The sequence below is a fragment of the Gorilla gorilla genome, chromosome 10, assembly GCF_029281585.2.
Source record: "Gorilla gorilla gorilla isolate KB3781 chromosome 10, NHGRI_mGorGor1-v2.1_pri, whole genome shotgun sequence".
Taxonomy (NCBI): domain Eukaryota; kingdom Metazoa; phylum Chordata; class Mammalia; order Primates; family Hominidae; genus Gorilla; species Gorilla gorilla.
The window spans coordinates 115,815,026-115,840,174 of NC_073234.2; the positions used below are offsets into that span (position 1 = coordinate 115,815,026).

Sequence of the window (25,149 nt, forward strand, 5' to 3'; positions counted from 1 at the left end):
GGATTCTAGAAAACATCCAGTGATATGGTTTGGCTCTGTCGCCACCCAATTCTCATCTTGTAGCTCCCATAATTCCCATGTGTTATGGGAGGGACCTGGTGGGAACTGATTGAATCATGGGGGTGGGTCTTTCCCATGCTTTTCTCGCGATAGTGAATGGGTCTCATGAGATCTGATGGTTTTAAAAACGGGAGTTTCTCTGCACAAGCTCTCTCTTTGCCTGCCGCCATCCACGTAAGATGTGAATTGCTCTTCTATGCCTTCTGCCATGATTGTGAGGCCTCCCCCGCCACGTGGAACTGTGAGTCCAATTAAACCTCTTTCTTTTGTAAATTGCTCAGACTTGGGTTTGTCTTTATCAGTAGCATGAAATCAGACTAATACATCCAGTTACAACCCATTGTTTTATAGTTGAGGAAACTGAGGCTGAGGGAGGAAAAAAGATTTAAATTCTTACAGCTAGTGAGGGCCGAACCGGGGGCTCTTTCTCACCCCCAGTTCTGTTCTTCCTTCTCTGCATACCATTCAACAATCATCTGAGGCCCAGGGGACTGAACTGCAGTCTGCTCCCCAGGGCAGTCTGGGAGCAGCTGGGGGCAGCTGCAGTAAGGGCTGAGTGCCCTGTTGTTTGCTCAAGGGGCTGTGTCTAATAGGAACTGACATTGGAGAATGTCTAAAAGGATGAGGAAGATTTTTTCTGATAGAAAAGAAGGGTAGTTTAGGTCACATTGTGTATTAGTCTGTTTTCACATAACTATAAAGAACCACCTGAGACTGGGTAATTTATAAAAGAAAGAGGTTTAATCAACTCACAGTTCTGCATGGCTGGGGAGGTCTCAAGAAACTTACAATCATGGCAGGAGGCAAAAGGGGAGGCAAGGCACGTCTTACGTAGTGGCAGGAGAGAGAGAGAGAGAGTGAAGGGGAAGGTGCCACACTTTTAAACCATCAGATCTCATGAGATCTCACTCACTATCATAAGAACAGCACGGGGGAAATCCGCCCCCATGACCCAGTCACCTCCCACCAGGTTCTTCCCTCAACACATGGGGATTACAATTTGAGATGCAATTTGGGTAGTGACACAGAGCCAAGCCATATCACATTGTAAAGTTTCCCCAATGATAGAATGCTAAGGGGAATTATTAGGTGCTTTTGAGTGAAGGAGGCATGACTGAATGATTAAATAAGAGGAAGGGCTTTGGGGTTCCACAGACCTGGGCTCCTGTCCTGTGACTTGTCACTTCTACCTGTGTGACCTCAGGCAATCTGCCTCCCCTCCTCCAGCCTGGCTTTCTCCTTATAAAATGGGGGTCATATTGGTACTTACCTTGTCAGGTTGAAGGAGAGTTAAACAAAGTCATAGGTACAGTATACTTAGCATGGTACTAGGCACCCATAAAGCACTCAGTGCATCTTAGTTGGTGGGGTTATTCTCTACCTGCCCCTGTCCCAGGCATTCTTTTGTATTACCTAAACCAGACTCACCCACCCCACCTCCCAGGGTATTTGGCCTGGGGACAAAGGCCACCCTATCTCCACGCACAGCAGAATGAGACCTGCAGCCCATTCTCAACACATGCCTGGAGTGCTCACCTTATTGGTTTGAGGAGCCCTGAGATTGTTTTTTGAGTGTGTTGTCATTCTGTACATGATAATAGCGGTAATAGCTGGCATTTGTGTAACCCTTTATAGCTTACAAAGCATCTTCACATACATAGTTTATTTGAATCTCAAAACAACCCCTTGAGATGGATATTTCATTCCCATCTTATCTCTGAGGAAAATGAGTCTCTTGACTTCCTCGGGTGTCATGATGTTCAGATTCCAGATCTCAGGCTGGGCCTTTCACCGAGGGTCAGGCTCACCTTGGAAAGATGTCATTTAATCTATTTCTCTGGAAGATCCCCAACCTCCCATTTCCTAAAGATCTTCCTTAGCATCAAATTCTGGGATATAGAATTTCCTTTCACCACTCACTTTTTCTGAAGCAAGAGTTTTTTCATTCACAGCCCAGGGGGAGTTTCAGAGAGTAACTTCTCCTTTCAGCTAATAACTCCCAATAATGGGAGGTCACAGGGCTCATCTTTCCCTACCAGACATCCAGAGGATAGCAGAGGTCAGCTCACTGCCTCTAGTCACAATTATCTTGTCTAGACAAGATAAACATTCACACACAGGTAAGCGTTTGCAAGGTTAAGTTTTACAAAGTAAGAAATACATGTAAAAATGTACCCATTCAGGAGCTGAATGGAGACAGCAGCCCTCTTGCCATCTGGAATTTAATTGTTCACCCCTCACCTTTTTTTTTTTTTTTTTTGATACAGTCTCACTCTGTCACCCAGGCTGGAGTGCAGTGGTGAGATCTTGGCTCACTGCAACCTCTGCCTCACGGGTTCAAGCGATTCCCGTGCCTCAGCCGCCCAAGTAGCTGGGATTACAGACATGCGCCACCATGCCAGGCTAATTTTTTGTATTTTTAGTAGAGATGGGGTTTTGCTATGTTGACCAGGCTGGTCTTGAACTCCTGGCCTCAAGTGATCTGTCCACCTCAGCCTCCCAAAGTGTTAGGATTACAGGCGTGAGCCACCGTGCCTGGCAACCCTCTCCTTTTTTTTTTTAATCAAGACTTTAAAAATCATGATCTTTTAAATAATTCAATGTCCCTCATTTAAAGATCTGGATGAGAATCCTCCCAGTCCTCCTAAGCAAATTTTGTATGTTCCTTTGCTTGCTCTTTTTAGCTTCCAATATTGTGCCTGGTTGAATTTTCAAAATTTCTCTTAGATTTTTTTCATCTTCTGATTCCATTCTCTCATGTAATTCCAAACTGTGGTGCTGGAGCAATCTTTGTCTAAATCCTGTGTGGTCTCTGGATGAAGTTAAAGGGCATCTTGGTGACCTTCCTCTCCTGGAAGCCCTGTTCTATGGCACACTGGGAGTTTGCCTGTCTCTCTGCACGGAGGCAGTCTGATTCCTGCTCAGTTTGATTAATTCCTGACTTTACCATATGAATTCTAAATGAGCTGAAAAGGCTTGCATGATGATTGGTCAGATTCCCTCAATCTTTTCTTGTTCCAGGTTCCTATGCAGGCGCAGTGGTTGCCATGCCCCTGGCTGGGGTGTTGGTGCAGTACATTGGATGGTCCTCTGTCTTTTATATTTATGGTGAGTGATTTGACTTCACAAGTTCACATGTGACTCATAGAGATGGTATTTTACTGTATATGGGTTTGGCTCAGAGTTCATTACATCAAAATAGAGATTACTAAAACAAGTTTATTGTATAAATGGAATACTTTATCTATGATTTGATTAATGTTTATATTAAAGTTGACCTAAAAAATAAGCAGAACATTGTCTTTCTTTAAATACCAGTTAACAAGAGGAACATCAACAAAATACTTTCCCCTAGCTGAACATACTGCCATTTGGAAATATTGTAAAGATCCTTTTGTAGTTCATAAATGTGATAATTGGGTGTTCACATGCATGTATGAGATGTCTGAGTCCCTCAAACCTTGTTACAACATTGGTACATTACCCATTTTACATGAAAAAAATATATATGGTAAAAATTGAAAAATTTAGAAATGGAAGAAAATGAGACCATATAACCCAGCCTTTTCTTTTTTAACTGCAGGCATGTTTGGGATTATTTGGTACATGTTTTGGCTGTTGCAGGCCTATGAGTGCCCAGCAGCTCATCCAACAATATCCAATGAGGAGAAGACCTATATAGAGACAAGCATAGGAGAGGGGGCCAACGTGGTTAGTCTAAGTGTAAGTATAAAAAGTCAGATGAAGACTTACCTCTTTTCATGAGTGATTGTGTTGCCTTCTTACAGAAAAAATGTCAATGTCTTTACTAAAAATATCATGGTATTTTTACTTCCTAGAAATTTAGTACTCCATGGAAAAGATTTTTCACATCTTTGCCGGTTTATGCAATCATTGTGGCAAATTTTTGCAGAAGCTGGACCTTTTATTTGCTCCTCATAAGTCAGCCTGCTTATTTTGAAGAGGTCTTTGGATTTGCAATAAGTAAGGTAAACACACAGATGCTCCAAATATTTTTGAACTTTAAATCTCTTGATTCTACAGAGAATAACTTTGTATGATAAAATAATTAAATTGCTGATCGTAATTCATAACAGTTCTGTGACACCTAATAGCCTGGCTGTCAGACAAGTTATACATTCTATGCATAGTATGCATAGCTGTTTAATTTCTTCTTAGCAAGGATCAGAGCCGTATTAAGCTGCTTTAAAGATTTATGTTGTACCCAATCTTAGAGTGTTTTTGAAGCTAGCTCAAGGACGGCATATTAGGCAAGGATAAAAAGATTTGAGGGTGTGGGTTTTCTTTTTTTCCTGTAAGCTACTCAGCGAGTAGCAGTAAGAACCTTACCATTCATCTTGCAAAAAACTCCTTCTCCATAATGGTGGCTATAGCAGTAACAATCATTGCTTGCAATGGGTTAGAAAGAACTTCTTTCTGCCAGGCATGGTGGCTCACGCCTATAATCCCAGCATTTTGGGAGGCCAAGGCGGGCGGATCACGTGAGGTTAGGACCAGCCTGACCAACATGGCGAAACCCTGCCTCTATTAAAAATACAAAAATTAGCTGGGCGTAGTGATGCACACCTGTGATCCTAGTTACTCAGGAGGCTGAGACAGGAGAATCACTTGAACCCAGGAGGCGGAGGTTGCAGTGAGGCGAGATTGCACCACTGCACTCCAGCCCGGGCAACAGAGCAAGATTCTGTCTAAAAAAAAAAAAGAAGAAGAAAAAATAAACAGAAAAAAAAGAAAGAACCTCTTTCAATGCTCCCAGACATTATCATCAAGCCAATTGTGTTTTAGGGAGGAAGGGTGTGGATAGTGAATCATAAACCATCATCATAAGATAAACCTCTTTCCTACAAGGGAAAGAACAGCAGCCGAGCAAACACAAATGTCTGCCTAGCTACAGATACTGTCAGAAGTGACCATGGAAGAGCTGGCATAGTCATGAAATGGTGGCTGTCATCAGTCATCAGTGCTCACTGGGTGCCAAGTGCTTTATCTCCCATGTGCCATGCCCTCTGTGATGAATAAAAGTCATCTCTGCCCTCAAGGAGCTTCCAATCTGGTAGAGGACACAGATGGGTCTAAAATCATTTGCTCATTCATCATTTATTTATTATGAAATTCAGGCCTACCCAGCTCCCACATAATTAGATGCTTAAATTTGGTGGTGGTAGGTAGGGGGGCTGTGGAGTGGAGGTGGGCAAGGGAATTAGGGAGGCCCCTCTCTCAGAAATAATGACAAATTGCTTACTGTTTCTTTCCCTTCCAGGTGGGTCTCTTGTCAGCAGTCCCACACATGGTTATGACAATCGTTGTACCTATTGGAGGACAATTGGCTGATTATTTAAGAAGCAGACAAATTTTGACCACAACTGCTGTCAGAAAAATCATGAACTGTGGAGGTACTGTGGATTTCATAGATGGCTTAGGCAGCTTTTGTAGAATTAGGGTAAACTGAACTGCAGAGCATATATTAAGAAGTGACATTTAATCATTGGAGTGGATCTTAAAGACCTCTAAGTCTGTCCCTCAGCAGATACTTGAGTGTTGTCCATCACAGTGCTGCCAAGAGGTCATCCAGCTGGGACCTTTCCATACATCCTTCCACATTTATTGTTTGCTTATGTAGTTTATTCCCTTCTCTGCTTACCTTTCTACCTATCCATATGTTTTGGTAAGAAACAGAAGAAAAGTAGTCTTTCCTCCTAGCCTATGCTTGTGCATGGGATATATGCACACACACACACACACACACACACACACACACACACACACACACACACACACCATTCTCTTTCTTGGTTTATTTAGCTCCTGCTTTATGTTTTAATTTTGTAAAGACAAAGTGAATGTTGGGTGATTTCCCAAAAGAGGTAGGCGAAAGTAATTGTGAACCCCTACAATGTTCATGAGTGCTTTTTAAAAAACTCATCTTTTTTGTTTAGCTTTTAAAATTAACATTTATTGAATGTTTTCTGTGCCAGACACTAAGCTAAATCTTCTACATACATTATTTTATTTAATCTTCATAACCACCATGTGGAGCAGGTACTATTACTATATGCAATTTGCAGTGAGGAAACAGAGGTAAAATAAAGGGACTTGCTCAAGTAGCAGATCCCTGCAAGGTATCAGGTAGGCCAGAGCCTACGGCCAAAGCTCTTAGTTTGCTGCTACCCCTCTGGAGGACTAGTCAGGATGAGCGAGCAGGAGGTAGAGGATAGCGCCACCTATGGACAAGAGCTCACAACTGTGATATTAAGTTGAAAGGGACGGATTGCGCATGCTCTGACAGAGAGCTAGGTCTGGCACATTTAGAAGTGAAGACTATACCGAGGGACACAGGAGCAGGCATGATCTGATCCCATAGCATTTCGGGAAGAAAGCCTGAGTCTGTTGGCACCTGTTCTCCCAGTTCCTTGACTGCTGGTCCCGGGCGGGGATGTGTGGGCCTGACCTTAGCTTGAACTTTCTTGTAGAGGACTGAGGGTTAGAGGATGTAGGCCTGCTATCTGGTGGGCAGGAGGTGAAGCTCTGCGATATTGCATTCAAGTCCTCTCCAAGAGAGCTGTAGCAGCTAGAATAATGCCCATGTCCTGATCCTCAGAAGCTGTGAATATGTTTCCTCACATGTCAAAAGGGACTTTGCAGGTGGGATTAAATTGAGGTTCTTGAGATGGGAGTTTATCCTGCATTATCTAGGTGGGCCCAATATAATCACAATAATCCTTATAAAAGGAGGAAGGAGGGTCAGAGTCAGAAAAGAAGATGTAATGGTGGAGGCAAGAGTCAGAGTGATGCAGCCACAAGCCAAGGAATGCAAGCAGACCCTAGAAGCTGGAGAAGACAAGAAGAGTTTCCGCCATAGCACCTCTAGAAGGAATGCAACTCTGTAGGCTGCTGCCTTGACTTTAGCCCTGTACCATTTTGGATTTTTGGCCTCCAGAACTGTACAATAGTGTAGAGCGTATTTTAGAGGTGACATCTAATCATTGGAATAGATCTTAAAGACCCCTAAGTCTATCCCTCAGCAGATACTTGATATTTGTGTTGTTTGGAGCCACTGAGTTTGTGGTAATTTATTACAGCAGCAAATGAAAACTAACACAGTGGTAGGCGGGGTGCAGTGGCTCACTCCTGCAATCCTAGCACTTTGGGAGGTTGAGGCAGGCAGACCACTTGAGCTCAGGAGTTCGAAATCAGTCAGGGAAATAGAACTTTTCTCTATTAAAAAATAAAACATTTAAAAAATGAAAACTAATACAGTAGCCAAAGCCTCACCCTTCTAATGATAAAATTCTGCTCCAGCTGAACAGCCCTCACCCAAGCCCTGAACATATCTTTCTGTCTCTGACTTTGCCCACTCCCTTTCTCTTTCCCTGTGAGTTCTCACCTTCACCTCTCAATCCAGTCCTCTCTATACATCCAGCTCAATTCTTCTCCTCTTGTGTTTCCTTAAAGCCATGCCATTCTCCAGTGATCCCTCTGAATATGTCCACATGGCTAGATTGGCAACTCATCATGTGCTGCCTTATTATAGCTCTCTCAGGAAAAGATTTTAGGCAAAGGGAATAGTATGTGCAATGACCCTGGGGCAGGCAGGAATGTGGCCTGTGTGAGAATAGAAGGAAGGGGAGTCAGAATGGCTGAATGACAGGAGATGGGATCGGGATATTTTTCTAGGGTCAGATCATGGCAGGCCTTGTCGGCGTATGCAGAGGTTGGGTTTTATATTTGAAGTACATTGAGATGCAGATGATTTAAAGCACGGAATGGATATGATCTCATTTTTTTTTTTTTTTGAGACAGAGTCTCGCTCTGTTGCCCAGGCTGGAGTGCAGTGGTGCAATCTCAGCTCACTGCAACCTCTGCCTCTTGGGTTCAAGTGATTCTCCTGCCTCAGCTTCCTGAGTAGCTGGGATTACAGGCATGGGCCACCACGCCTGGCTAATCTTTTGTATTTTTGTAGAGACAGGGTTTCACTATATTGGCCAGGTTGGTCTCAAACTCCTGACCTCAAGTAATCCGCCTGCCTCGGCCTTCCAAAGTGCTGGGATTACAGGCATGAGCCACCTCGCCTGGCCTTGTTTATTTATTTTTAATCTGGGGAATTATGCAGGGTACAAGAGTAAAAGAAGGGAGACCAGGTAGGAGGTGATTTCAGTTGTCCTGTCTAGAGAAGATGGTGGCTTAGACAAATGAGGCGGCAATGGAGATGGAGAGAGGGGGGTCGATTTCTAAATTCTCAGAGCCAACAGTTCTCATCTTTAAAATTACATAATAATATTTACTTCAGAGGATAGTTATGAGAGTTAAATGATACAACATATGAATGCACCTAGTGCGGTGTTCAACCTATAAAAAGTTCTCAACAAATGTTAATGCTGCTTTCGTTCTCCTGTGTTCAAGACACAAAAAACACAGAAGTTTTTCAAAGAGTTCTTTAACAAATATCTGCGATTGTATTTCCTGTGGACAAAAAAATGTACTTCTAAACTAGCAACTTTAAAGAAGTTTCTGGATTTAAACACTATTTGCACAACCTCTTCTAAACCCAGATGCATTGGAGATTCTTGAGCATATTTTGTGGGAATGTCTTGTTCCTATTTAATTCTGCCCCAGTACCTCTGCTGTTTCTCCATAATTGGTGGTGATTATGTTATGTTGTGGTGATGAGAACTTTCAAAGATGTTTAATTGCTAACAAAGTGCCTGTTGAGAGGAAATAGTTTTTTTCTGCAGAAACTAGAAGGCATATGTGGAATCTTTCTGCCTCATCTCCCATCTTTAAAAAATACCTCTTCACATGGCTTTTCATGTTCATATATATATATATTTTTTTGTTTGTTTGTTTTGTTTTGTTTTGTTTTTGAGACGGAGTCTCGCTCTGTCGCCCAGGCTGGAGTGCAGTGGCGCGATCTCAGCTCACTGCAAATTCCGCCTCCCAGGTTCACACCATTCTCCTGCCTCAGCCTCCCGAGTAGCTGGGACTACAGGCACCCGCCACCACACCAGGCTAATTTTTTGTATTTTTTAGTAGAGACGGGGTTTCACCGTGTTAGCCAGGGTAGTCTCAATCTCCTGACCTTGTGATCCACCCACCTCGGCCTCCCAAAGTGCTGGGATTACAGGCATGAGCCACCGTGCCCGGCCATTCTTTTATATTTTGACATAGTAGGACCAGTGAGTTATATACAGAAAATAAAATTTTTAAAAAGACCATAATGGTCCCACTTTTTCTGCTTAAATACAGAGATGCTAGAGCAGAGATAACTACATGAAAACAAAGTTTTGTGCCATCAGTGAAGAATGCAGGTTGATTTGGAAATGATGAAGCACTGGTATGATCTTCCAGAGAATTTTGGTTGGCTTTTTGGTTTCCTACTAAGAAATATAGAAGGCATTTCTCATCTGAGAAGGATCACACATATCTTGGAGCCTGTCATCTTTTATTTCCATAGATTTTAATGTGCCATTAAAATCATTTAAAGCAAAACAGATCACTTAAGACATGATGTTCAATTCATTCTGAATCAGGGTCTACGTCTATGATGCTTAAAGACAGATGCCAAATTCTTGTCCTGCCCCGTCTATAGAACATGCAAAGTGTAACTGAGGTCAAAAATTCTATTCTGGCTGAATCAGTTGCAAGTGTGAACTTCAGATTATTTTAATATGAAATAAAATATTTCTTAGGCCTTTAAGTCCTAGTTTTGTTTTTCTTGGCAACTCTAAATAGGTTCAATTTTAAGGATCTCCTGATTACCCCTAAAGTTGAAATTTTATCCTTAAGCTCCTGAAACATGCAGCCCTGTCTCTAGTATTTTAACTGTCAGTAGAAACCATTTAGGCTCTTAAATGCTTTTTTTTCCACTGGCAATCTGCTATTTGGCCAAAATTTTTTTTCTTACAGATGAACTGACGTATCATTTGTAAGTTTTATTCTTTATACAATGTCATCATTCTAATTCTTTGGGGGAATTGACTTTCTGCATATTTCTGTTGAGAGTGTAAAAATAAAAGAAGTTTCAGCCAGATGCCTTGTTATTTAGGATAGGCACTTCTAAGACATATATAGTTAGTATATGAAACACTAGCAATTTTTCCCTATGTGTAGTCTTACATGTTGAAACAAAATTAAGAACAAGTAGCAATGATATAAAGCCTATAGTTTTAAAAGTAAGACTTCCCTAATTACATTTCATCCTCTTTAGAAGCCATTTAAAACAATTATTAGTTCTTGCCCTTCTTTATAGTAGTGTTGAAGAAATAGGTTCAAAAAGGTAAATATTAATAACTTAACCATCATTTACAGTAAGTACTTCAGCTTGTGAATCTTATTTTCTTGTTTCTGGGTCCCATTTCCTTTCCTTTGCATTAATTCATTAAACGTTATGTATGTATGTATGTATGTATGTATGTATGTATGTATGTATGTATGTATGTATTTAGAGACAGAGTCTCACTCTGTTGCCCAGGCTGGAGTGCAGTGGTGCAATCTTGGCTCACTGCAACCTCCACCTCCCGGGTTCAAGTGATTCTCCCGCCTCAGCCTCCTGAGTAGCTGGGATTACAGGCACATGCAACCATGCCTGGCTAACTTTCATATGTTTAGTAGAGAAGGGGTTTTGCCATGTTGCCCAGGCTGGTCTTGAACTCCTGACGTCAGGTGATCCGCCTGCCTCGTCCTCCCAAAGAGCTGGAATTATAGGTGTGCACCACCATGCCTGGCCAAACATTATTTATTGAGTGCATACTACATGCTAGACAGACTCTGTGTTAAATATACAGTTTTGTGGGAGAGGCAGAAACACAAATGAAAAGTTACAAAGCAATATTGAAAAGTTCTATAAAATGATGAGAAGGTGATGTCAGCTTCATTGGTTGAGGGTAGGGAGAGGGTTGTTAGGGAAGCTTTCTAGAGGAGGCACTATTTAATCTGGACTTTAAAAATAGTAAGATTTATTCAGAAAAAGAGAAAATGATGAGAGAAGAGTATCCCAGGTAAAGAAACAATGTGTGAAAATATGTACGGGCATGAGATAGTATTGTGTGGTTAGAAAACAGCTAATAGAGGAGTATGTCTGTGGCACAGAGGGCTATCCACAGAATGGGGGCAGTAAGCAAAGAGATGAGGGCTGGAAGAAGATGAAACTGGAACAGCAGGAGGTATTCATTATAGAACACTATACTCATGATATGGAGCTCATGACAAACACGTTAAGCACAGGAGCAAATAATGAGGTGTGTGGCTTAGAAAGACAGTGGTATTGAGAATGCATCAGAGGAGGACGAGTTGGGAAGACTACCAAAGTGGCTTATTGTGGCTGAGCATGGTGGCTCAGGCCTGTAATCCCAGCACTTTGGGAGGCCAAGGCAGGCAGATCACCTGAGGTCAGAAGTTCGAGACCAGCCTGGCCAACATGGGGAAACCCGGCCTCTACTAAAAATACAAAAATTAGACTGGGCGTGGTGGCTCACGCCTGTAATCCCAGCACTTTGGGAGGCTGAGGTGGGTGGATCACGAGGTCAGGAGACTGAGACCATCCTGGCTAACACGGTGAAACCCCGTATCTACTAAATATATAAAAAATTAGCCGGCCATGGTGGTGGGCACCTATAGTCCCAGCTACTCAGGAGGCTGAGGCAGGAGAAGGGCACGAACCTGGGAGGCAGAGCTTGCAGTGAGCCAAGATCGCGCCGCTACCCTCCAGCCTGGGTGACAGAGCAGGACTACATCTCAAAAAAAAAAAAAAAAAAAAAAAAAAAAATTAGCCGGGCGTGGTGGTGGACTATAATCCCAGCGACGGGGGAGGCTGAGTCAGGAGAACCACTTGCACCTGGGAGGCAGAGGTTGCAATGAGCTGAGATTGCACCACTGCACTCCAGTCTGGGCGACAGAGCACGACTCCATCTCAAACAAAAGAAGAAAAAAAGGTGGCTTATTGCAGTTGTCCTGGTAAGAGGTCACGGGGCCTGGAACTAAAGCAGTGACAGGGGAGGGGAAAGTGGCAGTTGCACTGGACAGATGTTTCCGAGGCCAACCTGCAGATTTGTAAATGAAAGCTCAGGCAGGAGGAGAAGTCCAAGGTAGTTCTGAAGTTTCTGCAACGGACTTCTGGCTATCATTTGTTGAGCTGTGCCCATGTGCCACACTCAGTACCTCATATACCAATTTCATTTACTTTTCCGATACCTCACAAGGCTGTGGTATTATCTCCAGCTTTTGGATGAGGAATCTAAGAGGTGTAGTAACTTGTTCAAGGTCACAAAATTAGTGATTTTGAAGTGGAAAGTGAACCCATACGAGTTTGACTCTAAAGATTGGGTTCTAAACACAGAATATGGAAGATTAATTTAGAGGAGAAGAAAGCACGTGGTGGCGATGGTTTGGTGATGGTTTGCTTGTTTGTTTAGGAGTAAAAAAATAGGGGAAGAGGCCAGGGGCGGTGGCTCATGCCTGTAATCCCAGCACTTTGGGAGGCTGAAGTGGGCGGACCACCTGAGGTCAGGAGTGGCCAGCCTGGCCAACATGGTGAAACCAGCCTGGCCAACATGGTGAAACCCCAACTCTACTAAAAATACAAAATTAGCTGGGCGTGGTAGCACATGCCCATAATCCCAGCTACTTGGGAGGCTGAGGCAGGAGAATCATTTGAACTTGGGAGGCAGAAGTTGCAGTGAGCCGAGATCATGCCGTTGCACTCCAGCCTGGGTGATAAGAGCAAGACTCTGTCTCAAAGAAAAAATAAATAAATAAATAAATAAATAAAATAGGGGATGAGAGAATTGATTTGGGCATGTTGCCTTTGAGGTACTGTAGAACAATTGTGTGGAGATGTCTGGAATCAGCAGACAGTCTCCAAATGAAGCACCACTAATTGTCTCTTCCCCCTCCTAAGGCACTCTATATACTTGGAAATGATATTTATATCATTTTTCTGTCTGTTGTCAGCTGAACTTTTTTTTCGGGTGAGAAGGAACTTCTTCATAATTTCCTCATTCTTTTTATTTTTTATTGTGCTAGACTCACTTATTCTGAATGAAAGGAACAGAAAGTACTTTTGTTCTGCAATATTTTCTGTGCAAAATTCTCATGTATTGTTTGTTGTTTTTTTTTAAGAGGCCTGAGAGCTTGGTGAACTTTGAAATAGAAAAATTTTGACTTTTGCTTTACAAGGGGTGAAGTGCTGTTTTTGTTTGTTTGTTTGTTTGTTTTTGTTTCAGATATTTGCTACAGTTTTCTGGTTGCTTTTGGCAATAAATATTAGAGTGTTGTCATTTTACTTTTAAGGGAAAGGCCATAACTAGTCAAAGGGGAATCATTACCACAGTTATATAGTAGAGTTTTAGTATTTAACAATGGCAGGGGAAGCTACCCATGAAGCAACCAATAATTAACATCCCTCATCTCAGGAGCATCATTGGAACCTATTGGGACCGTGTGGTGTTCAAGGTGCACCGCGATAATGTTAGAAAGTTTGCGAACACCCAGGGAATATTAGCAAAGTCATGTAGTCATGAAAGACCTGGGTGGCATTGTAAGCACTGTACCAGAATGTAGGTCTGTGGAGGAACAGAAAACCAAACACTGCCATTTCCCCACTCATATGTGGGAGATGAACAATGAGAACACATGGATACAGGGAGGGGATCATCACACACTGGGGCCTGCTAGGGGGCAAGGGGAGGGACAGCATTAGGGCAAATACCTAATGCATGCGGGGCCCAAAACCTAGATGATGGGTTGATAGGTGGAGCAAACCACCATGGCACATGTATACCTATGTAATAAACCTGCACATTCTGCACATGTATCCCTGAACTTAAATCCCAGAACTTCAAGTAAAGTTAAAAAAAAAAAAAAAAAACTTAAATTCCAGAACTTAAAGTAAAAAAAAAACATAGACACAAACAAAACAAACTTAGGTCTGTGGAATTATAGGTTAGTTCTTATTTGATAAATAAATGAACTTGGGTTGACTGATAAGAAAATGACATTTTTTTCCCTTGCTGTTTCCATTTGCAGGTTTTGGCATGGAGGCAACCTTACTCCTGGTGGTTGGCTTTTCCCATACCAGAGGGGTGGCTATCTCCTTTCTGGTGCTTGCTGTAGGATTTAGTGGCTTCGCTATTTCAGGTAATGTGTCCTTTGGGTTTCCAGATCTTGACTATAGATTCAACAAGTCCCAGGAAGAAGGAAGGACAAGGATATTGTAGCACCTTCTTTCAGTAGCCAGTCCATTCTCAGAGAGCAGGACCACCGCCCAGAGAATGTGATCTAGTGGGGGTGATTTTGTAAGATCACTGAGGACTGGGCTTGGGAGCTCAGTTAAGGTGGAATTTTTCCTACTTACTTTGTTACGGGAAAAGACACAAAGTGCAGATGACCCTTCTGAGACACGAGCAGAGGCCCAAGCATATGTCCTGGGTGAAGTGGACTTTCATACTTTAGCACCATGTCACCCTACCTGACAGAGGCTCCTGTGACTTTTTCAAGCCTCGCCTCTTGCTACAGAACTGCGAGTGTCATTACAGTCATAGAATCAGAAGTTTTTTTAAGAGTGAAAACATTCTTTAGATTTTTGTCTACTCCATTGCTTTCATTTTCCAAACAAGAAAATGCGGGTCCATAGAGGGGAAGTGACTTTCTGAACAGGGTAAAGAATAATGACAATGATGATGTGAGCTAGCGATGACCAAGCACAGATTCTGTGCCAGGGAATATTCCATGCGATCTGCGTATATTAAGCCCTGTCTCTCTCACAACTACCCTGCTGGGTATCAGTGCTATTACGATCCCCATTTTACAGGAGCAGAAACCAGTCTACTATATGTGAGAGAAAGGCCAGAGTGCAATCATATCAGAAGCTTCCTATGCAAAACTGGGTCAAAGAGTGAAATTTAGTTGTTTGTCTATCTTTAAAACATCGTACTAAGAACATGGTTACTGGCCGGGTGCGCTGGCTTACGCGTGTAATCGCAGCACTTTGGGAGACCGAGACGAATGGATCACTTGAGCCCAGGAGTTCGAGACCAGCCTGGGCAACATGGCAAAACCCCATCTCTACAAAAAATACAAAAAGTTAGCTAAGTGTAATGGCACACACCTGCAGTCCCAGTTACTCAGGAGGTTGAGGTGAGAGGATGTCTTGAGCCTGGGAGTTGGAGGTTGCGGTGAGCTGAGTTCGTGCCACTGCATTCCAGCCTGGATGACAAAGCGAGACCCCTTCTCAAGAAAAAAATAAATAAATAAAATAAAGATAAAAAATGGTTATTTAAAGAAAATTTTACATATATTGTATATATATCATAACATTGTGAAGCAAGTAGTAGTATATCACTATGCTACTGGATTTTTCACTATTTTACTAAAGCTCAGAAAAATTTGATACTTTCTTAATATCACACAGTTAGTGGCAAAGGAAGGATGACAGAACAGTTCTGCCTGGCCCAAAGGCTGTGCTCCTTCCATTATTCCAGGTTGCCTTAAATATCAAACAGTGTTAGTGTCCCAGAATAGAAAAATATGGAACCTCTGGTCTAAACTGCCCTAAGACAGGGGCTTGTATCTTTCAAAATAAATAGAGTTGATGAATAAATTAGAAAATAAAGTAAAAGTCTAAATTAAAAGTAACTTGCAGCTAAGTAATTTGGTTTAGAGATGCATAGACCTGGGTTTGAGGCCCTCTTTACTATTTACTATTTATAAAATAAAAAATTTGCTAAATTATGAAAACTCTCAAGCTTCAGTTTTCTCATCTAGAGATTGGAGAGATGAAACAGCAACCTCATAGGGTTGTTGGGAGGATAAACTTAGATAATTCATGCATTTCCCCGCACTTCTTGTGGGCTGGGCATTATTCTTAGCACTGGGGATATTGCAGTGAATAAATGAAAGAGTCCATCACCATAAAGTTTACATTCTAGTGGAAATACTTATTCAAATAAAAACCTTAGCTGTATTTATTTGAAGTCCTTAGCACAGTGCCAGATGCATAACAAAATTAATGAGTATTCACCATTATTGTTCTATTAGTACACACACCAGCCCAGTGCCTCTCAAAGTGTTATGTGAAATCACCATAAGATATTTCAGAATGCAGATTCTGATTTGGTAGCTCTAGGGTGTCGCCTGAGATTCTGCAGTTTTAGCAAATTCCCCAGAGCTGCTGCTGCTGCAGGGCAGTCCACACTTTGAGTAGCAAGGGCAGAGCAATCACGATTTGCTTCCAGTAGGAAGCGGAGGAACGCCTTCCCTTGATAACTTTGTGATACAAAAGAGATCCATATCCTGTTCCCAGAGATACTGAAATGTTCAAGTTCATATTGCTTCCTTTCCCCCGATTGCCAATTAAGTCACAATCTGAAGGAGAGAAACCCAATACTCCAAATCACATAAACTGCTTTTTTTTTTTCCTTTTTTTTAGACAGGGTCTCTTGCCTTGTGCAGTGGCTCATGCCTGTAATCCCAGCACTTTGGGAGGCCGAGGCAGATGGATCACTTGAGATCAGGAGTTCGAGACCAACCTGGCCAACATGGTGAAACCCCATGTCTACTAAAAATACAAAAACTAGTTGGTTGTGGTGGTGTGTGCCTGTAGTCCCAGCTACTGGGGAGGCTGAGGTTGCAGTGAGCCAAGATTGCACCACTGCACTCCAGCCTGGGTGACAAAGAGAGATTCTGTCTCAAAAAAAAAAAAAAAAAAAAAAAAGGGTCTCGCTCTGTCACACAGGCTGGTGTGCAGTGGCATGATCGCGGATCATTGCAGCCTCTACCTCCCATGCTCAACTGATTCTCCTGCCTCAGCCTCCTGAGTAGCTGGGGCTACAGGCATGTGCCACCACTTCCAGATATATATATTTTCGAGACAGGGTCTCACAATGTTGCCCAAGTTGGTCTCGAACTCCTGGCCTCAAGTGATTCTCCTGCCTCGGCCTCTCAAAGTATTGAGATTACAGGCATGAGCCACCACAGCTGGCCTTCTTGCCACTTTTTAAACATGATTTCATTTAATCCTCATTGCAACCTTGATGAGAAAGGTATTGCTATATTCACTTTATTGGTGGGGAAACCAAAGTGTGGTTTAACTTGCCTAGTGAAGTGGCTGGGAGTGTGGAATAAAGGTCTGTTGGTCCCAGCAGTGACACTGTGGGAGGGATTGCAGCCACGGGGGCAATAATTCCTCAGAATCTACTGTCTGCCAACTTTTAAAGGAATAAACATAGATGTCAGGGAAGACTGACTGGCACAATTTAGGAGCTGATTATAGACAAGACTGCTGAGATAGATGAAGTTAAAAATAGGCAAGGGATGAGTGATGCCTGTTTTGGGAAATGTCCTATACAGAAGATAGATTCTCTCAGTTTATGTGTAATTTTTTTATCTGCTATAAAAATCTATCAATATCTCAATTTCTCAGTGATTTTCCCCCCTCCCCAAATGTCAGGATTGTGCAGCTAGAAACCTAAATGGCTTTTCCCACATTATCTTTAGCTGAATGCAGATGCCCAGGCTTTGTATCAGAGCATAATACTCAACAATCATATTAATTGCTTCTTATCTCTGGATTCTTTTCTAATAAAGTGTTTATCACATTCAAATCCATGGTAAGATTAATGAACTTGCAGCTGTTTTATATTCTGATCATTTGGCACATTGACCTGAAAGATAAGGTATGTTTATTATTACCAAAAAGTTTTCTCAAAATTTCTCCCTGAAGGGAAGTAGGAAAGACAACCAACCAGTGTGCCAGATTAGAACAAAACAATGTTTTAAGTCCTATTTTCATTTTTTTTTTTTTTGCACAGAATAGAGAGATAAAAAGCAAAGCAAAGGAAAACAAAAAGATGAATAAAGCCTACAACCCCTTGCTATAATTTCAGTAGCTGAAGCTGGTAATTAATTTAGCAACTATTTATTGAGTGACTACAATGTGCCAGGCACTTTGCTAGTTCAGGGGAGATGGTGGTAAACAAGACGGATGGCTAACCACCTGTAAAGAGCATGCATGTTGGTTTACACGTCTATGCACCATGTAGTTAACATACATTATTTAACTTAATTCCTACATCAGTTTTATAAGAATCATTATGCCGTTATGTAGATGAAGAAACTAAGGTTCTGGAAGTTTAAATCCTTGGTCTAGGCTTGCATCTCAATTAAGCTGCCAGAACTGAGGTCTGTCTGATTTGAACATGCACCCCTGCAATATATTGACAAAGTCGGATTTCAGCTCACTGTAACCTCCACCTCCTGTGTTCAAGTGATTCTCCTGTCTCAGCCTCCCAAGTAGCTGGGATTACAGGCATGTGCCACCATGCCTGGCTAATTTTTGTATTTTTAGTAGAGGTGAGGTTTTGCCATGTTGGCCAGGCTGGTCTTGAACTTCTGACCTCAGGTGATCCACCCACCTCGGCCTCCCAAAGTGCTGAGATTATAGGCGTGAGCAACCATGCCCGGCCAGCAGCATTATCTTTTGATAGAAGACCTCAAAGAGAGGGAGTTACTTTGCAATGGCAGCAGAAGGTAGCAGTAGTAGTAGTGGTAGTTAGCATAGCTTTGATATTTGCCAAGGGCTTCACATACGTATTTCCCCTGAGTCTCTATCACAGCACCTTTGTGAAGTGAGTAGTAATATTATCCTCATATTGGAGATGAAGAAACAAAGGCCCCCAAATTACTTGTTTACATAGTAGAAATAAGATTCAAGTCCAGATTTACAGACTCCAAATCAAGTAGGTGTGTGAAAGTGTTTCATAAATTACAGAAGGTTCTCCCAATGTTTGTGCAAATGTTTCATTAAAAAGCACCCTTTTCATTGTGTGAAAATGTGCCCATGTGGCCAATAAAGTAGGCTTACCCTTGGCTACCTTTTAAGAGTAAGTCAGGGGTAGGAGTGGGAATATTATAAAGCAAGGTTTGGTCTAGTCATACTGTATGTGATTGTATGATTATTTACTCTGAATAAATGTGATTCAGGCTTTAGGCTTTTCAATATTGTGCCAAACACCGTATTTTGGAATTCAGAACCTACAAGGTAGAGATGCCATAATTCTCTTTGTAGAGAGAGCCCTTGATAGATATCCATAATCAATTCCAGCATTGTCTACCAGTGCTGCTTTGTGCAGACACAGCCTCTTGAACCCAGTCCTCTTGGTCTGGAAACTAGTCATGTACTAGAGGAAACCAAACAGATTGGTAAAGGTTGGGGCAACTGAGTATTTTCCAAAGCATATTTGAAATTCTGTTCTTGACTCTGATTTTGAGGTTTTGGCTTCACTGTAGGTTTTAATGTCAACCACCTGGACATTGCCCCACGCTATGCCAGCATTCTCATGGGGATCTCAAATGGAGTGGGAACCCTCTCTGGAATGGTCTGTCCCCTCATTGTCGGTGCAATGACCAGGCACAAGGTAAAGGTCTCCTTTGTGGCTATGGGTTACAATATCAGAGGACTGGAGCTCTATACAAACTTGAGATTTCAAGGCTCTACTGCAGTCTGTAAATGTGTATGTCCTTGACTTTGACTGAGTCAGCTGAACTTCTTTTTTTTTCTTCCTTCTTCTGATTTTCAAATCATTGCTTATCAATGGCACCAAGGCTAGTTGTTGTTTTGTTCTATGTTTTCTCAATTGAGGAATAAAAGTCTGGGGAGAGGGGATGGGCCATAGAAACTGTTTAGAGACCCAAAGAAGAAACTGAGGCAGTCAACTTGGGATAAATGAGTTACTGAAGATTGTTTTCTCATTCTCAGTGATTAAACCTTATAGCCTATTTCCATCCATTGCTTAGCATGTTTCAGCATAAAAAGATGAGTGCTATTCTACTTCCTTGTTAAGAATAAACTAAACAGGACATTAATAACCTACCCAGTTGTTACTGAGCCTTTGTGAATTTAGACTAGGGTGGATGGTAGAGGCAGATCCATCCAGAGTTCAACCTTAGCCCACATGATTTCTTCATCTTTGTCATTGAAACCTCTCAAGATGCTGCTTTCTGCAAGTAAGAATTCTTTGATACCATGGGATTTTTTCCCCCATCTATTTTCTTAGTTGGATTGCCTATTACAAATATAACTTCAGAAGTTTTTTCAGCTTCCTGCAGAAGAAAGTGTGAGATAAATTTTCTTACTTTTTGACAGAAAAGGTAGGATTTTATAGGCAGAGAATTCATGTTTTCCCTCTCTGTTCATGAAATGATAGGATTGATAACCTGACTATTAAATCCAAGATATCTTCCCCCAACCTTAGACACAAATTCCCATTATTTTTTGACATACTTTTTTTTACACTGAAAATATTATAAAGTTCTTGTCAGTCAAGGGTGAGAACTTTAATGGCTCAAATATTGTTATGTATCCAACAACAAGCAAGAAGGAGACTTCTGATATTTAAAACGGCGGGTTCCTAAAACAATTTTAATTTAGCTGACTATGTGAAGGGAAACCCCATTTGAGTATTCAAAAAGCTATGCAATGGTGCTGCAGGTATTAATATTTTTATATGTTGTTTATTTTAAAATGTATTTTCTTGTAATCCCAGCACTTTGGGAGGCCAAGGCGGGTGGATCACGAAGTCAGGAGATCGAGACCATCCTGGCTAACACAGTGAAACCCCGCCTCTACTAAAAATACAAAAAATTAGCCGGGCGTGGTGGCCGGCACTTGTAGTCCCAGCTACTCGGAGGCTGAGGCAGGAGAATGGTGTGAACCCAGGAGGTGGAGCTTGCAGTGAGCCGAGATCGCGCCACTGCACTGTAGCCTGGCTGACAGAGCGAGACTCCATCTCAAAAAAAAAAAAAAAAGAATTTTCTAAATTAAAAAAATACGTATTTATTGTTTTGTCTAACTTTCATATTCATTGTTGTCTTAACTTTCATTTTTTAAGTTTTTCTTTTAAATTTGGTTTGAATCCCGGATGGTGCTTCTGACACACGTCCTCCCGCCCAAGGAGCAGAGCATCGCCTTCCAAATGGGCAGGTGCTTTTTCACAGTGGAGGCCTCCAGGACATACTGGTAATCTCTAGTTTTAGTTAAAACATTAATTGGCACTTTATTTCCTTATTTAGACCCGTGAAGAATGGCAGAATGTGTTCCTCATAGCTGCCCTGGTGCATTACAGTGGTGTGATCTTCTATGGGGTCTTTGCTTCTGGGGAGAAACAGGAGTGGGCTGACCCAGAGAATCTCTCTGAGGAGAAATGTGGAATCATTGACCAGGACGAATTAGCTGAGGAGATAGAACTCAACCATGAGAGTTTTGCGAGTCCCAAAAAGAAGATGTCTTATGGAGCCACCTCCCAGAATTGTGAAGTCCAGAAGAAGGAATGGAAAGGACAGAGAGGAGCGACCCTTGATGAGGAAGAGCTGACATCCTACCAGAATGAAGAGAGAAACTTCTCAGCTATATCCTAATGTCTGAGAGGCACTTCTGTCTTCTCCTTACTTTAGAACCAGAAAGTATCCATACCTATTGCCTTTCTTGTAGCCCAGCTTGCCAGAGGTCCAAATATTGGGAGGGGAGAAGATCTAACCAGCAACAGGAAAAAGAGAAATATTATCTTACAATGACATGTATAGGTAAGGAGCTGCGCTCAGTTGATAACATAGTTGATAATACATATTTTTTGAATTGACAGTTGACCCTTCTCTCAAAGAGCTGAACTTATTCAGAAAGGAATGACTAGAAGAAAAAGGAGACAATACCATGTTGTTCAAAGAAACATTGAAGGAAATTGGGATGTTTGGCCAGAAGGAATGTAAACAGAAGCAGTAGCTGCCACCACATCTCTAGGGTAGCCATGCAGAGGAGGGCTTCATATTCCCAATAAACCCCACGTTGTGGCAGGTGCTTTATAAACACTCTTATTTAATCTCCACACCTTTATGACACACATTTCTTATCCCCATTTTACAACCAAGGCATCTAAAGCAACAAGAAATGAACTTGCCCAAGGTCATCTGCCAGGGTCAGTGCTGAGACTGTTGAAGCTCTCAATAGGTGGCAGTTTTAGGGAAGATTTCCATTCAGTGTAGGGAAGACATTTGTAATAATGAAAACTGAAAATGGAGTAATTGTGAGTAATTCACCGTTTTAGCAGGTGTTGGGGAAGGGAAACATTTGGGTTGATGAGGCAGAGGGGATTCAAATGTGTGAGAGGCTAGATTCAAAGACCCTCAGTGTTCTATGTTATCTGAAGAGTCAAATGGTTCTGTGACTCCATAGTTTTTAAAGTAATAAGGGTCAAAGACTACATCAGAGATTCAAATAGGTTTTTTAAGAAAAGCTAAGCAAGAGAGCCAAATTTTTAGGAATCTGATGGTCAAAATAGCTGAAAGCAGTAAACAAGAGATTGGCTATTAAATTTCAACTTTCCATAATATTAAGAATGTAGCTAAATGATGTCCCAAACTACTTATAAACTTTTAAGACATTTAATAATTTAAGAATTAGGTTCATGTGTTTTCTTAGGTAAAGTTCTTCTGAAAGAATTTTCTATTTTTAAAAAATGTATCTCTTTAGCCTTTTCTGCTGGAGATTATATTAGGAAGTTTCATCAGATTGTACAAAATTATGATTTTGTATCAAAAGTATTCATGATGACTCTATTTGGAATGATATTCAGGGAAATCACAATAATATAGCAGTAGTTATACAGAGAAATACTACAGTGAAAACATTTGGGGCAATTAGACCTACAGTTACTGTTGAAAAATTCACCTTTGATTGCGTAAGGCAATTACATGGATACTTTTAGATATATTTAAAATTTTAACGTTGGCATCTAAAGGGTTATTTGAAAATAAAATTATTTTCCTGTTCATTGATTTTGAACATTTTATTTCTACTTTCAGAAGAAAAATATAATACGGAAAAAATTATAGATTTACTTGTAGCTTATTATTGTAAAGTTTTTTTTTTTTTTTTTTTTCTAATTTCTCCCACATGTATTTCTGGTCCCCAGTGATACTACCTGAGTTGTAGTGTATTTTATAAATGGAATAATCTTGGGGAAAAATTGCGATTCTTCATTAAATAATATTCTTTATGTCACTAGCATACAATTTATGTTAGTAGACATCTTTAAATCTCTTTAATGAGTGAATCCACGCAAGCCCCATAAAACAGTTCCTAGCATGCAGAAAATGCCCACGTAAATAGCTGTCATCATCATTATCTTTTAACATTTTGGGGGACTTTCCAGTTGAAAAGAAAACATGCTATCTCATTTTTATCCATTATCCCTGGAACTTATTGTGAAAGTTGTGCTGTTTTCTAAGTAAAATAAAAAATAAAAAATTAGCAATTTATGATAGCCAGTGTTTTATTTTGTGTGTGTGTTAGTAAAGTCAAATAATTGTATTTTAAAAACTCATGATAATCCTTAAGGTAGTATTGTATATTGTGACACAAAGTTGTATTTATCGCGTCATTTGAAGTTGGTGTCATATGCAGAAAACCCACATTTTTCCTATAACTTGCCCTTATAATATGTATTTTTTTTTAAATGAAGTCACGGATCAAGGTGTTAAAAACTAAAAAATACATTATTTTGTTGTGATGGGTTTTTCTCTACGTAGGTAGCAATGGATAAATAATTACATTTTAACACCAGACAGATGCCATTTGCAAGTCATTGTACATTTTGCCACAAATGTCCATTTGTAGGTCAATTCATGGATGCAAACCATGGATTCTAGCAGGAAGGGAAGGAGGCCTGTAGGTGCAGGGTTCTTGAGACAAGAAAGATCTGATGATCCTTTCCAACAATCAAAGTTTTGGAAATTCCTTAATATGACAAGAAAAATAAGTATTAAAGAAATAATGGCCCATTTGTTATCCCTGTCTGGATGTTAAATTCAACAGGTAAAAATTGGAACCTATTATGTGTATTTCTATTTTACTCTGTCTCCTCCCAACCCCAATAAATCTGTTTTTCTTTCTCTATTTCTTATCTCAGTTAGTCACATTATCTTTTTGCTCAAGCTAGAATTCTTAGAGTCATCCTTGACTTAAAATATTTTTCCCCTTCTCTCTCTTCTCTGCCAAGTTCATGTAATTTAATTTTCAATCTGTGGATCCATGTCTTACATCAGCTTGGGAAAACTCTCTCCATTACCTCTTAATATACTGCTTTTGCTCCATTCTGTCTCTACTGTTTTTCTAGGCATTCAGTTAAATGTATTCTAGACTGTATGTAGGTCTCTGATCACCTGTTCTGTATTTTCCAATGCTTTGCCTCTTTATATGTCATGCTGGATATCTTCTCCTGACTTATCTTTCAGTTCTTTATCTCTCTCTCTTCAGTGAGGTCTAACCTGTAAAAATCCATCCATTGTGTTCTTAATCTTAGTGATTGTATTTTCAGTTCTAGAATTTTTATTGGTTCTTTTTCGTTTCTGCTTTGTCTTCTAAAAAATATTTCCAGCTCTGTGCTGAAATTTTCAATACCGTATTTTATTTTCTGGGACATAGTAAGCTAATTGTTTTAAAGTCTGCTTAGTTCTAATATTTGGAGACCATGTTAGTCTCTTTTATTGTTGTTGTTGTTGTTGGTTTTGCTGGTCCTTATTCATACTATCTTAACTGCATCTATGCCTGGTTTTCTTTGACTTTATCAGATATTGCATTTGAAAAATTATTTGTAGAAATAATTTTTAGCAATTTTAGCCACGAAATAATGCTGCTTCTTCCTTTTTTTTTTTTTGTCCTTCTAGGAGGTTTTTGTTTGCTTCTTTCATGAGCCTGAGGGCATTAACAGTCTGGGATCACCTTAGTCCAGTTGCAGGGCCTTAGGTATTTTGTGCCATCCAGATGATTTGAAGCTGGACAACAGGATGTGTGAAGGCTCTTACTTCCTGTTCACCCTTACTGCTAGAGCATAACACTTCAGGGTCCCAAACCACACTACAATGTTTTTACCGGGGTCCAACTCTTGTTTCCATACCAGGCCATCAAAGACACTGCTCAGCCATCAAACACTGGCTTTGTTAGAATTAACAAATCCTCCCAGGAGAAAAGTGGCCTCAAATGTCAGAGTCACTTCTCTGGATTTTCATCTTCTGTCAGATGTCAGA

General features: G+C 40.9%; 1 protein-coding gene and 1 non-coding gene across 3 annotated transcripts in view; both read left to right on the plus strand.

Moving 5' to 3' along the window:
• Window positions 1-23,380, plus strand: part of SLC17A8 (solute carrier family 17 member 8) — a 65,873-nt gene extending 42,493 nt beyond the window's left edge. For both annotated transcript variants that reach the window (XM_004053739.4, XM_055358755.2), the window contains 7 exons: window positions 3,082-3,168; window positions 3,644-3,783; window positions 3,900-4,049; window positions 5,342-5,474; window positions 14,101-14,211; window positions 19,360-19,487; window positions 21,142-23,380. In XM_004053739.4, the coding sequence (XP_004053787.2) occupies window positions 3,082-3,168; window positions 3,644-3,783; window positions 3,900-4,049; window positions 5,342-5,474; window positions 14,101-14,211; window positions 19,360-19,487; window positions 21,142-21,486 (1,094 nt within the window). In that variant the 3' untranslated portion in view covers window positions 21,487-23,380. The remainder of the gene's footprint in view (window positions 1-3,081; window positions 3,169-3,643; window positions 3,784-3,899; window positions 4,050-5,341; window positions 5,475-14,100; window positions 14,212-19,359; window positions 19,488-21,141) is intronic.
• On the plus strand, window positions 3,449-3,554 carry LOC115930357 (small nucleolar RNA U13). The gene has a single exon (XR_004066993.1). It is a non-coding gene; the product is annotated as a small nucleolar RNA U13 (small nucleolar RNA).
• Window positions 23,381-25,149: the final 1,769 nt, after the last annotated feature.